Below are 18012 nucleotides of genomic sequence, written 5' to 3'. Positions count from 1 at the left end.
AGGCATACACACTTGTTGCTTCCATGGATGCGATGGATGGAGTGGACATTTTATATGCATTGAGACAGATGAACCTAACTTTTTTCCTCATCTACATATGTGATTTAGCAATTCTAGATTTACCGCTTATACTACACAGGGTTACGGGGAGACTGGAGCCTATCCCAGGGGACTCTGGGCCAACCCATCACAAGGCACACACATTCGCACACTATGGACCATTTGGACATGCCGATCAGCCTACAATGCATGTCTTTGGACTGGGGGAGGAAACAAGAGTACCCAGAGGAAACCCCCAAATCATGGGGAGAACATGCAAACTCTGTGCACACAGGGCGGAGATGGGATTTGAACCCCCGACCCTGGAGGTGTGAGGCAAATGTGCTCACAACCACACACATACACAGCTCTTAAGAACGTTAAAGGATACTTATTCTGTATTAGTGGCTCATAACCAGACGTGTGGCAAGGAATTTTAAGTTCCACTTATCACAGTTAATGTAATTGTGTACCTCTAAAAGATACAAAACACCTGCTCTTCCTCTCTCATCTCCTGTGCCTTTCTTTTGCTTGATCTCTGCGAAGATTTTCAGGCTGTATTAAGAGTTTAGACAGCCCCAAACACAAATCACCTTAGATCTATCATCAATGCTATAGACGCGGATTATTTTCGCGTATGCGTGAGTCGTGTTTCTCTTCCACACGGCTTTCATTCTCGATAATGACAGTGATAAAAAAAAAGGTGATGAGCAAAATGAAGCAAGCTGAGATGGAGAGAAATCAGTCTACAAACAAACACTCCATCATGATGCTGTTAGAGGAGAGAAAGGCGGAGAGAGAGAGAGAGACATATTAAAACATATGACCAGTAGTGATTCACAATCACTTTTCCTTTCATTTCTTCACCTTCCTTGTTTGTGTAATGCGCTGCGTTCTGCAATGTGTAGAGCTGAGATAAGTTGGGGCAAGGATACACTCCAGTACTCAGTACTCAGTACATGGTTAAAATAGCACAACAGGCAAGAGCCTCCAGTCAAAACCCACACACATTCTCTCTCTCTCTCTCTCTCTCTCTCTCTCTCTCTCTCTCTCTCTCTCTCTATCTATATATCTCTCAAAACATACATCTCTTTGCTCCACCAACTAATAATAGCCATTACTGCATGTGAATGAGAGAAATACTGATAAAGGCTGCAGCTCTGATCTGTTTTCTCCAAAGCTGTTCACTTCAGACCACTCAGACACTCACCCACAGACTGTCTGATGTATATTGTACACTTAGCGGCCACAACGATCAGAACTCTGCCAATTACAATCTCACTGGCGATCAATGTGCTGCTTTTTATCAGTCTGACGGGCAAACAAACTGTGACAACGAAACACTTTTAAAGCAGGATACTGCCAGGTTTTTTGCGAAGTTCACATCCCATCTATAAAAGCAGGTAGTGGAAAGAGAGAGTCGCAACCTCAAACGCTCCACCCACATATCTCTTAGCAGTGTAGGTGCTAGCAGGTGGCTTCTTGGACAAATTGAGTGATGAGTGCTACCGAAAGCATAGCTTTGCTTCTAGAGCTAGAAGAACACCGTTTCGACTGAAATGCTTTGTGTAGGAGTCAAACATTTCTGTTTCTGTTCAGAGTTTCTGTACCACTATCGTGATTTAATCGTCTTTTAATATTCAGTTACACAACAACCTGATGTGCCAGGAAAAAGAAAGGACTTTTCTTGTCCTCAATGACTTTGGTTTTGCTAGTTACTTTCTAATTTTGTTATACGTTGGCTAGCAACATCACTGTTCAGCTTTCAGTTATGAAACCAACAACAGAACAACGTTACCTGATAGTGCATGAGAGTGTTGAGCCTCTTCCAGTCATTCTCAATCTTGGTGGTGATATCTTCATCCTGCAAGACCACTCGTGCCAGCCGGCCTTGACGCCACTCTGGAAAACATCACCCACACATGCATAAATAAGGAAACACTACAGAGTGTGTTGATGGAGAATTAGACAGGTTCAGAGGAAAAATGATCATCGATTTTCCTCTCTGTTGAATGGTCCTCATTAGACTGTGTGCTTGCCAGATGCACAGATGATGGCTGTTTAAAAAAAAAAAACAAACAAAAAAAAAAACATGCAGAGCCGTGCCAGTTCCAGGCCCAAAAAGCTTGCAGTGGAAGCGGTTGTTCAGGCCAAGGTGCTGGAAGGCTGCTTTGAACCACTGATGGGGAGCTTTTGTGCCGTATTTATGTGGTAAATATGTGTGCCAGAAATGAGGCAGGGAATTGGGAAAGGTTGATTTCTTTTTTGTGCATTTAGCAAACTTATCCAGAGCAAATTCTAGAACTTTTTTTTTTTTTTTTTTTTTTTTTAATCAAAATCACATATTCAGGCTAGTACAAATAGGTCAGGGTCTGAGAATACGCTAAAACCCTATTAAGGAGGAGTTTGTGGAACAAGTTGGTACAGAAACAAAAAAATAATGAGTCATGTTTTTTTTTTCGTAGTGAGATATCAGTCTTATTCTGATAAATTCCATAGTTGGGGTCTAGTCTGATTTTGGCTTTATACGCAAACACACTGTTTAAATCTGACCAATAACATGGCTGAACAATGTAAAATCACCAGTATATTTTACCAAGGGGAACACACACAGACATCTCACTCGCTCTCAGCTCCTATGGTGCTGGTGGGGTAGCTGACCGCCAATTTACTCAATGGCGTATGGGGAAAATTATCCTCTTAATGCCTGTGACAATAACTATGATTACCACGATGATGACAGCCTGCCGAGGTGCGTGCGTGTGTGTGTGCGCGTGTGTGTGTGCGTGTGTGCGTGCACGTGTTCCTTCCCGTGCATGTACGTTTTTTTTTTTATTTGTGTGTGTGTGTGTGTGAAGAAGACAGAACAAGTATGAATGAGGCTTGCTGCAGATCTGTCAATCACACATACACACATCCAATGACAGGGAAATAACTAATGACAGGGAAAAACATTTTTGCTATGTGTGCCATCAGTACACACGTACTCCGGGATGAGTACTCACCCAGGTCCATGTCTACAGCTCTGGGTCTCTGAGAGTACGGCATATTCTTATAGATGGCATCCAGTATCTTTTCCTTCACCTGCGTAATGGTATCACAGTTCAGCACCTTCACTGCAATCTCCGGACTGTTCTCGTTATCTGGATTCACACAGTTCAATATCTGAAAGAGAGAGATAACAAATGAGGACGAGGTTGATCTGGATGAAGAGTAATCCACAGTTGGAGCGCTGTGATGGAGCCGAGCTTTGGGTACATGGCAAGGTTGAGAGAAAGGCCATTTGCTGGTCCCACAAATCTAATTTCACACCCACTGCAGGAGCCCAATTTCAGCTTCAGCAGGGTATTAGGGCTTAATGAACAGTCTGTCCGAGCACAAAAACACACGCACGCATACACACAGGAAGCTATACACACAGGGCACATGCAAATACATGTCAACACCACTCACCCCAGTGATACATATGCAGTATAGGAGCGTATGTTAGACTACTAACCAATGTTTTGTACTCTATTTGCTGTCGGATGAGCTTGTCTTCACTGAGTGAGTAGCGAGCTTCCCCGGTGATGGCATCTATAGGCCCTTTCTCCATCTGCTGCTTAATAGCACAATAAAGCATAAACAAAGGCTCTCCAGCACACTCCTACAGATAAAAAGAGAGAAAACAGCAGAGAGTAATATTAGAGATAAAGCATGTGTAAAAAAAAAAAAATGTTTACTTCATGAAGGCTAGTCTGCTTTTTCTTTAGATATCCAAATGAAGGTAAGTCTACCTGATTTTTTATTAAATTGCGTTCGAAAATATACTCATTCATCTTTAATTTAGGTCTTATTGTGCCACTGGAAGGTGATTATTATGCATACAGGGTATGCCGTATGTCTCAATTTCTACAGATGCACTCGATTACTAAATATAAAAAAAAATGATATATTGTTGTTGGTTTGGATAAATAAATCATACACACAGCTACACACATCATGGGGATCTGTATGCTGTAAAACAGTATGAACAGTAATTCAGCATAGGCTAGTGAAAGCTGAGTGTATGGATTAGCTGAACTCCAATACGAGATGCATGTTTCATTCACCGTCTTACTTACACATGCACACCGATTCACACCAGAAAAGGTCTTACAAACATTACTTTTTATATATATATATATATATATATATATATATATATATATATATATATATATATATATATATATATATATATGAGTCCAGCACCGAGTACATCTACACGTGTGTAATGATTTTGCTTCATATGAGTGAAGAAAGGCATCGGTTTACTACTGATATTACCTTGAGGAACTTGTGAAGGAGGAACGCGAACCAGTTGGTGAGCATCTTCTCAGCTACAGACTCAGTCCTGAAAAACACACGAAAAACCCCTCTGAATTTAAAAATAAGCATTTTAATTGGCTTATATTTTATATTTTAGCGTTGGAAAAGTCATTCGATGGCGAAATTCAGGCAAATAAAGTAGGACTTTTCTGCCTATAACATTCTTTGACACTCCACCTGAAACCATAAATACACTTCACCCAAATGACAATCATATTACATTTTAATCTTGACTTTGCTATGTTCCTGCAAAGATCACGTTGGGAAGGAGTCAGTTCAACAAACACAGTGGTAAAAACAATCAGCCTGCCTAAAGACGTCTAAAATCCTGCTAGCGTCGGAGATTTCCTCACACCGTCTCGACTTGATCGAGTTCTCGGATAGTCACATGACATAGGAGAATGGACATATGCCGATTCGATTCAGTCGATTCATGCAGTCAGAATGAATCTTCAAAAGCAAATTTCTCCTTTTTGACTTTTGGTAGTAGACAGACTATAAAAATGATATAGCTTGAGTTTGAGAAACATGTAAAAGGGAAGCATTTTGGTCAATCACAAATATATTCTTTCATTAACGGACTTGGCATTGTTCACTCTTCTGTACAGTACAAAATGTGCTACATAAAACAAGAAGCGAGGAATCCAGGCTACTATGGTATGTCCTGTATTGCCATCATTATATACATCATCATTATATACTACATTCTGTCCGAGCACAAAAACACATACATTATATACTACAGACCCCTCTGAAAGTATTGGAACTATAACCATACAGGTTTGAGATCAAAGCCATGACATTACCTCCACCATGTATGGCGAGCTCTTATGTTTTGGATCATGTACAGATCCTTTATTTCTCCACACTTTGGCCTTTCCATCGCTTTTGGTAGAGGTTATTCTTGGTTCCAAAAGTGTTGTGGCTCATGTCTGTATTTCTTTGAGAATTCCAATCTGGCTTTCGCTGCTGATGAGTGGTTTGCATCCTGTAGTATTGCCTCTCTTTAAATGGTGGATTGTGATACCCTGTTGGTGATGTCACTGGCTGTTGTTTTTGGTTTTTCTTCACAGCTCTCACGAAGTGCCTGTCAGCTGTTGTTTTCCTTGGCCGACCTGTTTGATGTCTGGTTGTTCCTACGCCCTTCGTTTCTTTCTTTTTCAGCACATTCCAAATTGTTGTATTGGCTCTGTCCAGTGCTTGCGCAATGGCTCTGATTGATTTTTCCTCTTTTCTCAGCTTCAAAATGGCTTGCTTTTATCTCATAGACAGCTCTCTGGCCTTTACATTGGTTTATCCTCTTTAACAACAAAAGCAGTCTTCACAGGCGAAACCCAGGGCGCAAACCAAGAGTAGACATTCAGAACTATTAAGTGTTTAAACAGTCAATCTAACAGGGCACACCTGAGATACAAGAAACACTTGCCAGTCACATGTTCCAATATTTCTGATCCCTTGGAAAATGGATGGGATCAAACAAAAGGTGCCATCTAGATGTAAATATCAGGATTTTGATCTATCGTCTTATATTCATCTTTTGATCTCAAACCCGAAAGTCTTCAGTGTATAGCAAAGCTAAAAGAACTGGCTTTGCCTTTCCAATACTTTCAGAGGAAACTGTCTACAGTGTCAGAGGTGAAGTATAGGTGTGGAGGATAGAAGCAGTACTTTACTTCTTTCTCCCACAATTCTTTTCACTATCCTTCTCTGTCCATTTCCATATTTTTCTGTCTCTGTCCTGACCGCAGACCCTTTCATGTTTTGCTTGCCTTTGAAGCAATGCGAAGGATACACACACACACACACACACACACACACACACACACACACACACACACACACACACACACACACACACACATTCCCCCATGTGAACTGTATTAAACACATTCATAAACAGGTTTTCATGCTGTTCTCTAGAGCACATGAGGATTATTTTGGAAGGGAGATGAGCTGATGTTTTTTTGTTGAGGGGAGGAAAAAAAAAAAAAGGATCAGGTAAAACCCAGAAAAAGAGTGAGAGCAATAAGAGAGGGAACAAAAAAGAGAGAGAACAAACAGCATCCAGACAGGAGTGGTTAACGAACATGAAAAATACATGAAAGAGTTACTCTCCCACTCCGAGAGATCAGCATGCCTGTGGAATACCAATACCTTTCCTCCTTCTTCTCTATCACACACACACACACACACACACACACACACACACACACACACACACACTGCCTTGTCAGAACATGCATGAATTTTGTGTTCAAACCAATATGCAAACCAATACATTTGTCTCCTGAGTATGTACACACACACACACACACACACACACACACACACACACACACACACACACACACACACAGGCTATGAAGGGTAGCTGTTCATCAATTTAGCATGTAGGGAAAATGACTCTCCTAATGCTCATGAAAATGACTGTTATTATCTCGGAGCCGACGGAAGCGTGCACGTGTGTGTCTGTCTGTGTGCCAGAGAGGCGAAGAACGAGGTGGGTGGGACAAAGCTTACTGCAAAGCTTACTCTCTCCCTCGCACACACATGAGAAAGAGATAATGCTCTCACTGCACTCGAGACAAGAATGGAGAGATGACTATACAGTGTGTGACTGAGAGGATGTAACCTCGCTGAATGCTGCTTTTACTGTATTGTACGTGAAGAGAGCATCCTCGTGCTGACCATGTTACACACACCAGTGGATTTTTAGACCACAATAACAATACACGCATATAGTGATTGATCTGTATACTCGTGATCACATTCCCACTCCGTCATCTACTCCTCTGTGTAGGTCTTCTACAGTCCCCTCTGAAACTATTGGAACGGCGAGGCCAGTTCATTTGTTTATGATATACAGCACACCACACACATATGGGTTTGAGATCAAAAGATGGATATGAGACGAGAGTTTAGGATTTCAGCTTTTATTTCCTGGTTTACATTTAGATGTGTTATTAAACATAAAACATGTATCAGACCACACCCAATTTTTTAGGTGAGCAAAAGTATAGGAACAGACCGATCTTGAAGTAAATTAAAATAATAAAACACTTAATATATTTGGTCGCATATCTTTTGCTTGCAATTACTGCGCCTCACTGACATCATTGTATTGGCTATGCGCGATGTTGGTGCAATGGCTGGGATTGATTTTTCCTCTTTTCGCAGCTTCAAATTGGCTTGTTTTTCTCCAATAGACAGCTCTCTGATTTTAATGTTGGCTTATACTTTTTTTTTATCAACAAATGTAGTCTTCAAAGGTGACACTGGAGGCTAAAACCTAAGATCTATTGTTTAAACAATCAGGGCACCCCCGGGTAATAAGAAACACCTGTCAGACACACGTTCCAGTATTTTTGCTCGTCTACAAATTGGGTAGTCGGAAACAAAAATGCATGAATCTGCCTTTCTGTTCCAAGTTTCGGAGTGGACTGTTAGTTTCGGAGTGGACTGTTAGTTTCGGAGTGGACTGTTAGTTTCGGAGTGGACTGTAAGTAAAACCAAAGACATGGGGAAAGCGGCTTTCAGCTCACGTGTCATTTGTTCTTTAAATGACACGTAGGTTTCGGCTCTGCGTCTCACGGCATAAATGATGCATTCAATTAGACTTGTAATTCCTGACCTCTGACCAACAAGAACTGAAAGAACACGCCCCTCCCTCAACTCGGAATTCCTAATCTCCTCAACATGGCAGCACACAGCATCAGCAGTAAACAAATTAGCATGCATTACCTTTAAAAAACATACTGCATTTACAAGTTACGATCAATCGACATATAGACATGGTCGCCTATTAAACCTATAACTGTGCAATGTTTTGAGAAGGAACATCTATATCACTCATCACAGTTAGCTGGCTAGCTTGTTGCTAACAAAAGGTGAACAATGGAGGCAGCCATGCTTTTCCCCCGACATTAAATTGAATGCCGAATGCATAAGAACAGCGAGTTATATCCCAGTTTACACCGTACAACTACAAACCTGTTTTTACTCTTGCAGACAAAAATCGTACACTAGTTGTGAGTTGAGATCAGTGGTCTTAGAATGGTCTTAGAATCGATATTAAGTCGATTGCGCAATTCCACTTTTGTGCATTCCGATTTGGAAAATGGCCCTAGCTTTATCCATTTGCTTTTTCTTTCTTTTTTTTTCCTCTCATGTCGTACCATCACTCAGCATCCTGGATTCAAGTCATGTCATCCCCCAGGAATGCCTTCAAACAAAGGAGCTGTTCGCTTATGATAACATTTTTAGGCGTGTTTTTCATGATGTTCTCATCACAATCATTCGCAGCACAAAGGTGATATAATTGCAGCGCTCCATTACTATGGAAATCAGGAACAATCATAAACCTTTCCCCGGCATCGCAAAAGGAGAAACAGGAAGCAACGGAACTAGTCGAAGCGTTCACGTTACTCGGCATGCAGGCGAGAGCGAATGGCTTCCATGCCGCGTGCAGACCACGCCAGGGTTTGGTTGAAGCAAACCACAGGCCAACGTTTTCAAGAGGACCAGCGATCGATTCTCTGGATGACTCCCAGGATTGAAAAAAAAACCCCAAAAAAACACATTATATCAAAGGACTACGTTAGCAGACGGAATACATTCGAATTTGTAAACGGATTTGCGTGTACCGCCATTACAGAGCAGAACATGTTAATCGTTTGCAGCTATCAGCTATACTCAAAACTGTTTTAATAGTTTCACGAGTTAAGGTCTAGATGCAAAATTCACCTCTGTTTATATGATACTTTCATTTATAAAAATGTGTGTGCGTGTATATGTGTGCAGGCAAATTGGAAAGGAAGTACAATATCTTTATTTACTGTATGAGTTCTCTGAAAGAATGATAGATACACACACACACAAACACGCACTATTAACTGAACACCGCTGTGTTTAATATTGGTTGCATCAGGCAGGGACAGATGGAGGTTCTTTTGCCTGCAATCACAGGCAGCCACTTGGATGACAGCTGCACACACACACACACACACACACACACACACACACATACACACACACACACACACACACACACACACACACACACACAGCTTTCTTTTGCACAAATATGACTTGAACTGACAAACATTTTAGACGATGGCCGTGTTCCCATTTTCTATTCAACCGTGGGTTTGGCAGACACACAGAGAAGAGTGAAAACAACTGAGCCTCAATTAGAGGGGAAAAAACGTTAGAGAGAGAGAAAGAGAGAGAGAAGAAAAAAAAGCAAATTTCTAAAAATTATTTATTAAAATCCATTATGTGTCAGATGTTTCCTAAACACTTTTACATAAGAGTCTCTCAGCAGCAATGTACCCTACAGAGAGCACCAACACACACACACACACACACACACACACGTATATTCACATGTGTGCACCCCCAAAACACAAAACACACTCATACAGAGACAGATCTTAATGGGAGCTATTTGCATGACTAAATGAGCTTGCCTCATCCTCGAGAAGCAAGCCAAATAAAATCTTTTGTGCTTTCTCCCACTTCTCTCCCCTCTTAATGTCACTCTGTATTTGAATGCTTTAAAAGGAAGAGTCTCTCTCTGACTCTTTCTGCAGCCTTTTAATTGAGTATCATTAATGAACATCACGGTTTCATTAGCCAATTACACACTGTGCGTGTGCGTGTGCGTTTGAGTTTGTGTTTACGGGGGTAAAGGAATGCTTCAGTGAGGGGGGGGGGAGGGGGGGGGGGGTGACATACAGAACAATGTTCCTCTAATAGTCCATTCCTAGCTGCTCTGGATGGATGAAAATCTCATTACTGAACTCAGAGAAGCACACACACACACACACACACACACACACACAAACACACACGATAAAAACACGCGTTCACACAGCGTGAACACCATGAGGGAGAAATGGCCGGAGGCAACAGAGCCATACCATTTTTAGCTACCATTCCCTTCAGATTCAGATATTTACATGCAGAACTATAGATAGGAGTGTGTGTGTGTGTGTGTGTGTGTGTGTGTGTGAGAGAGAGAGAGAGATCAGAATCATATTTTACACACTAGGTTAAAGGATGGCCATGAAGACAGTGAGTTATAAATATATGACTCAAAAAATGAAACACATGGGGAAGAAGAAGAAGAAGAAAAAAGAACATTTCTTATAACATATGAAATATTAATGTTCATTCTATATTTACTACTGTATGCATTCTTTCTCCAAGCACTGACAAACTCATCAGTGATACTACATAAGTATGGAATAAAACATGACCAGGCATGTTGTTTTAGGAAAATAAATAAAAACAACAAGGAGTGCCATCACCACACCAAAGCTGAATGCTAGAACGGTACGTTCCAAAATGTTTTACTCCTCTTATACCTCAGCAGCTTGCCCCTTTATTGATTATTAATTAACGGTATAAATAATAATTCCATCTCTGGCTTTTTTCTCTCTGTCTTGAAATTTAAGACTAATAATAATAATAATAATAATAATAATAATAATAATAATAATAATAATAATAGCTTTTTTCCAGGTTTCCAAGAAACCGGATCCCGAACTGATCACATAAGTCTTCATCATATACACTGATCCGCCATGACATTCAAACCACCTGCCTGATATTGCGCAGGTCTTTCTTGTGCCGCCAAAACAGCTCTGACCTTTCGAGGCATGGACTCCACAAGACCTCTGAAGGTGTGCTGTGGTATCTGGCAGCAAGACATTAACAGCAGATCCTTTAAGACCTGTAAGTTACGAGTCGTCCAGCACATCTCACAGATACGCGACTGGATTGAGATCTGGCAAGTCAAGCCCTTGGACTCTTTGTCATGTTCCTCAAACCGTTCCTGAAGAATTTGTGCAGTGATGCATGGTGCATTATCCTTCTGTAAGAATCCACTGACATTAGGGAATACTGCTGCCATGTAGGGGTATACTCGGTCTGCAACAATGTTCAGGTAGGTGGTACGTGTCAAAGTAACATCCAGATGAATACCAGGACTTAAGGTTTCCCAGCAGAACATTAACCAGAACATTAACTTCCTCCGCCGGCTTGCCTTCTTCTCATAGTGCATCATGGTGCCATCTCTTCCCCAGGTAAGCGACGCACACACACACACACACACACACACACACACACACAGCCGTCCACATGAGGTAAAAGACAACGTGATTCATCAGACCAGGCTACCTTCTTACATCGCTCCATGGTGCAGTTCTGATGCTCACATGCCCATTGTAGGCGCTCAGCATGGGCACTCTGATCAGTCTGGGGTTACACAGCCCCACACGCACCAAGCTGCGATGCGTTGTGTGTTCTGATACCTTTCTATCATAGCCAGCATGAACTTTTTCAGCAATTTGTGCTACAATAGCTCTTCTGTGGGATCGGACCAGACGGGCTAGCCTTCGCTCCCCATGCAGATCAATGACCCTTGGGCGCCAATGACCTTGTCACCAGTTTGGCCCTTGTCAAAGTCGCTCAGATCCTTACACTTACACGTCAACTTCGAGATCTGACTGTTCACTTGCTGCCTAATATATCCCACCCCTTCACATGTTCCACTGTAAAGAGATCATCAGTGTTATTTACTTCACCTGTCAGTGCTTGTAATGTTATGGCTGATCGGTGTAAATGATTATATATTTAATCTAAAAAAAAAAAAAAAAAACCCACACATTTTTAATAATTTTTTAGAATTAGACTTAAATTTTGTGGAGCATCTGTTACTATAGGAGCAATAAGATATTACGGTTAACGTTTCTGTTATCGGTTACGGTGTGTTATGTTATAGCAGTGATTAATTGTCATTCCCTCCCCAGCGTCTTCATTTCTCTCTTTTGAGGTTAATGAGACGAAAAAAATTGCAGCTTGTCATTTTACTGAGAAACCATAAAAGCACAAACCCCTCTTTCCTGAAGACTCTCCCATGCTGGGAAATTTCACAAAGCGCTGACAAATGAAAATCCGAAGAAGCAAAAAAAATCCATCACATCAATGATTATATGTTTTTCTCTGTTACAAAAAACAAAAACGACACAGCTTTAAAAAATAAATAAATAATTCGCTTATCATTAGGCTTAAAGAGTATTAAATGTCCACCATACAAGTCCCTGTGTATGGAGCGGTTACTATAGAAACAAAAAAACCTTTGAACCAATGCATTAAAATCAATGTAGCATTTATGTCACAGCTATTATACAAAATGAATCCACACTTTCTGACCGATTAGAATCAAGAATTCAATATTTTAGCATAATTCTAATAAATTCTCAGTGTTTACTGATTTATTGACGATATCAGAATGTGGATGCACGCTACATGCAATTTACAGAACCTAATTTCCAAAAATGACCATAGTTCAGGCATTTCAAAAGTTTTTTTTTCCCCCCCTCATTATTTGTTTAACTATTATTAAACGCATGTGGGTCAGTCTGAGAAAATAAATTACTCACTCTGATGACATTGTGCACAATTCCTCAAAGATGTCTCATTCGCAAGCAACTGCCTCAGGGGTGGCTTTGACATACATACTGTCAAATAAATATAAGCGTCTTTTGTTCGGTTCATTTCAAGGAAATGCTGTAGAGTTGCATATGTCATCAAACTACTTCAGGTGCTTCTTGTTTTGTAGCATTATAAACAAGCCCCCCCACACAAACACACACACTTGAATGATCAAGTTAAAAGATCTCGACATCTGCGATCCAAATGTAACCTACTGGGCTACTGTAGTGTTTCAAGCTCTTTAACACATCATTCCATTAAATCCACTCGTAAGACTTGGACATAACTTAGACTTAAACTGACAAGTGTATGACTCGTATACATGTGCGCTACGTTAAGCCAGTGTGGTCAAGCGGAGACACAGGACGAGAGACCAAAAACAACGTGTCATGTTAGGGAGAGATAAAATTGCAAAACAGTGAGCAGGGAATGACAGAGAGCGAGAGAGAGGGGGGAGTAGCGAGCGAGAGAGAGAAGAGATTTCCAGCGGCTCTGCTGCAGCTAGCTCTTTACTTCCACCAGCCTCTTTTGACAGGGTGAAGGGCGCCGAGCACGAGAGAATACAAAAGGAGCGTGTCGAATTGATAATCCCTGAAAATTTCAGGAGGAAGAAAAAAAAAAAGTATTGTCTAAAGCGATGGGCTTCTCAAGCTGGTTGTTGCCCCCCCCCCCTCCCCGCCCCCCAGCACAGGAGGATTACAGCATTATGCTCCTAATGACGACTGATAATGAGGGAGATGCCACGTCTGTCACGTTAAATAACAGCATAATCCGTGCTTTTGCCTCCACCGCTTTAAATGTATGCATGTGCATGTATTTTCTACGATTACTAATGAGCCTCACATTGAAGAATACACTATTACAAACGGAGGGATGCAAGACAGGGGAAATTAAATAAAAGAGAGAGAGCGAGAGAGAGAGAGGGAGAGATCCTAGATCCTAGATTGAAGCCCTTGTTTGCTGCACAAAGACAACTTCATTTAAGCTCAATCAAGCCTTCAGGAGTCTGAGTCTTTGGAGCACCATTTAATTAATCAATATGACATTAAGAATGTCTGGGTAAAAAAACGAGGCCTTTCTTTGATCGACACATAATTCTGGGAGATCAGAAAATCAAGCCAAATGTGGAAACGTCGAATGATAGAAGCCCGGAAGGAGGGAGAGATAGAGGAGAGAGATGAGTGTGGAAAAAGTGATTGAGATAGAGAGAGAGGGCTAAAGCCCAGCTGCTCCTGCATGTTTTATGAGGTGGTAGAACACAGACGATAAACGACACTGACAATCGCACCGCATTCTCAGCCCGGAGAGAGAGGGAATGAGAGACAATAGCTGAAAGAGAGACTGGGCAAAAATAGCGAATAACGAGAAAGCGATGCAGAAAGAGGACATCGTAACGTTCCTCTGCTCCTCATTAATAATTACCATAAAGTTCCGAGCCATAAGCTTGAGTGAGATAACAGATGAACAATCGCCTTGGCCAATTTGTTCCATTTTTAGTATGTGCTCTGTCTTATACACTATATGGGTGACGCATTGTGTGTGAGAGCCTAGCATCGCTACAGTACTTCTCAACTCCTCAGTTCCTGTGCAGTGTGTTAGTAATCGCAAGCCTCTGCTCGGCAACTTCACCGCTAAACTTTGACAGTTTTTGACAGTTTCTACCGGAAAGTGCACGTTTGTGTGTATGCACACGTGTGTAGGATCCTACCTGCGCAACAGCAGCTTGGGGTGGTTCTTACTCTCCAGGTTCTTGTCGATGAGGTCAGAGAGAAGGTGTTTGAGAACATCTGTTGCGTACTCCAGTCTTCCCTGCAGCGCCGTCATGATGAGCGAAGCCACATTGCCGCGGTCTCGCATCGAGAACGAGCGCTGCAGCTCAAGCGTACGAATAAACGTCAACAGAAACACTTTGTTGTTGATCAGCTGTGCAAACAGCTTCAGAGCCTTTTCCACCGTCTGCTGTCCGTTACCCGAGACCTGCAGACACACACACACACACACACACACACACACAGGCAATGCAAGGTGGTCTTTTAGTGGTCCTCTGTTTGTTAAAGGAGTACTCCATTGATCTTTCATCTTATACAAATCTCTATGTACTGTATCTGCAGTATATATGCGATTACCCAGACATTTCCCAGTACTGAGAAAACATTTTTTTTTTTTTTTTTATCGAATAGTGGGTAATGAATTCTGTCAAAAAAAAAAAAACAACTTAAAACTATGTATATCACACAAATCATATCATACATTCAATTTATAAAGCGGCTCTACGTAACTCATAAATGATATAAGATTTAGATTCCTAATTAGCAAACTGGTGAAAACCTTCCTGAGATGAAATAAGGAACAAAATCCATACTCTTTTGGGATTTTAAATCATTATAGTACATAATTATAGAAGAGTAAAGGCAAACAGTACCAGTGTGTTGAAAAGATGTTCAGTATGAGCATCCCATCCATCCTTCCATTTTCTATACCACTTATCCTACACGGGGTCGCAGGGAGCCTGAAGCCTATACCAGGGAACTCATGGCATTACGCAGCGGACACGCTGGACAGGGTGCCAACCCACTGCAGGGCACACTCACACACACATTCACACCCTACAAACAATTTGGGAATGCCAATAGGCCTACAGCGAATGTCTTTGGACTGCGTGAGGAAACCGGAGTACCCAGAGGAAAACCCCAAAGCACTGGGAGAACATGCAAACTCCATGTACACATACGCCACTAAGCCACAAAAAAAAGCCATTAGGGCTTGTGATCTGACACACACAATTTTGGTTGTAGTTGAGGCTGATTTAGAAATACCATTGCTTGATGATTTAATGAAAACCATCCATCTTCTACACCACTTATCCTTTTCAGGGTCACGGGGGAACCTGGAGTCTATCCCAGGGAGCATGGGGCACAAGGCGGGGTACACCCTGGACAGGGTGCCAGTCCATCACAGGGCACAATCACATACACACTCACACACCCATTCATACACTACGGACACTTTAGACACGCATGCGTTTGGACTGGGGGAGGAAACCGGAGTACCCGGAGGAAACCCCCACAGCACGGGGAGAACATGCAAACTCCGCACACACAGGGTCACGGTGGGAATCGAACCCCCGACCCTGGAGGTGTGTGGCGAACGTGCTAACCACTAAGCCACCGTGCGCCCTATTTAATGAAAACATTCTACATGAATATAGTGTTTCGCATAAACGTTTACACTGCATGAGCAACTGCTTTTAAATGTCAGTGCTAAGTGAATTTGGAGTAATCAGGTTTCCCATTCTTTCCTCTTTGCAGGCAAACAAGTGTAAATTATTGTGTGTGGGTGGTAATTCCTACAGATATAGAGATTAGGTTACAGAACCTGATCCGGATACTCCATTAATGTTTTACATTTAAAATGATTCTGTTTGTAGCTTACAGATATTGTGAAGCACACATTAAAAGTCAATTAGGAATGAGCGACTGCTGGAGGAGAACTCCCGCTCTCAATAAGCTGGTGGAGGAGAATGGCTGGATAGAGACATTGGGAAACCATTTTCTATCTACAGGCTTCTGAGCAACTGAGCACTTGCTACTCCATTACTCCTGATAAGATGACTGCTGGTGGGTGAAATTCTGCAGCGCTCGGTATGTGTGCAAGGCTCTGTATATGTGTGTGTGTGTGTGTGTGAGTGTGGAGCAAACGCCATGCTGGCCCCTGTCTGACAAAAGACATTGAGATGCATAAGGTAGGCATAATGCGAGTGTGTGTATATACATGTGTGTGTATGTGTGTGTGTGTGTGTGTGTGTGTGCGCAGAGATCGTCCTTGTGATGTCGCTTTGTCTTTTCTCGAGTTTGTACTCCTTTCTACTTCCCGTCACAATCTCCACACTGACACTCCGTGTCTTTGCTCAAACGCAGAGTGCGGAGAATATCCGTTCCACTTTCTCAAGTGAAGCTCATTCATGAATATTCGTTTTGTACGTCACACATTACCTCGAGCTCTCGGAGAACTGGGTGGTCTTCGATGCCAGGGAACAGCACTCTCATGGCGTAAGTGCGGTAGTCCAGGTGAGGGATTCCAGCTCTGTCGAGATCGCTGGTCAACTCGTTAATGTCTGTTTGCAACTCCGCGAAAGCTGGTGAAGGAAAGAGAAAGGATGTGTTTAATATGTTTATAACGAAAGGCTTAGACATATCATATGATGATGACAAATAATGTTAGCCTCAGGTTTTGATCAGGATGTTTGAAAGTGAGGATCTTGACTTTTAGTCAATGGTAATTCCGCATTTGATGATTTCTTTAAAGCCCCATATGGTGAAAGAGCACTTAACAGTATTGATCAGCTTGACTGTCTGTTTTAGACGTCAACGCCTTCAATCGGTACTTGTGCCATTTGAGAAATTGCCAGAGACTGGCTTGATGTGTTCCGTCAGCAAAGTGTCTCTGCAAATAAACTATATTTTCCATCAAGCTACAAGTTGAAATTGTGGTACTGCAAAACTGTTGAATACGTCTCTGAAACATTGGGTGTCAGATTAAAAAATATATATATATATATATCTATATACGAGCTCTTTTGTTAATTTTTCCCCAGTGTAACTGGTGCCTCTGAGACCGACAGTTAAGCTTGCTTGCTCTACCTCCCAAGCACAGACTGATGTGGCATCAGTGGGAATTAAATGCTTATTTCATTATCTAACATCCACATAATCAGTTCTAACAACGCAGATGTTTTATTTTCAGCCATACTTGCATGGATCCATGCATGCACACACGCGCACACATATACAGACACGCACAGATGTGCAGATAATGAATTGACTGTCTGCTCAAGTGTGTGTCCCCTGCTGCTGGAGAGCGGAGGTGAGGCTGCTTTAATTGGGTCCATTCTGACTGAGCAGCACTCTACCCTCAGGGAGTCTCTCTCCTATCTCCTATCCCTCATTCCCTCTCTCACTTTTACTTTTCTCACTTTTCTCCTTTTCTCTTTCTTTTCATGACACACAAACAAAATCTTTCACCCACACACGCACGTGCTCTGAAACCCTGTACGACATGGATTCAGGAACAGCCTCGTGCCCCATGCCCATAACTCACCAGCACAGCGCCTATTACCCGCCTGAA

The 18012-nt window shown here is 41.9% G+C and overlaps 1 protein-coding gene across 1 annotated transcript in view; it reads right to left on the bottom strand.

Moving 5' to 3' along the window:
- plxna2 (plexin A2) overlaps positions 1–18012 on the bottom strand; it is a 232277-nt gene that overhangs the window by 21684 nt on the left and 192581 nt on the right. Inside the window, exons 21-26 of the mRNA XM_047160545.2 lie at positions 16881–17023; positions 14597–14865; positions 4348–4414; positions 3539–3685; positions 3045–3204; positions 1838–1941 (exon numbers count right to left, since the gene is read on the bottom strand). Of these exons, the coding sequence (XP_047016501.2) occupies positions 1838–1941; positions 3045–3204; positions 3539–3685; positions 4348–4414; positions 14597–14865; positions 16881–17023 (890 nt within the window). The remainder of the gene's footprint in view (positions 1–1837; positions 1942–3044; positions 3205–3538; positions 3686–4347; positions 4415–14596; positions 14866–16880; positions 17024–18012) is intronic.

This window comes from Ictalurus punctatus, chromosome 15, assembly GCF_001660625.3.
Source record: "Ictalurus punctatus breed USDA103 chromosome 15, Coco_2.0, whole genome shotgun sequence".
Classification (NCBI taxonomy): Eukaryota; Metazoa; Chordata; class Actinopteri; order Siluriformes; family Ictaluridae; genus Ictalurus; species Ictalurus punctatus.
The sequence above is the reverse complement of the archived record's forward strand: the minus strand, read 5'-3'. Positions and strand labels throughout refer to the sequence as shown.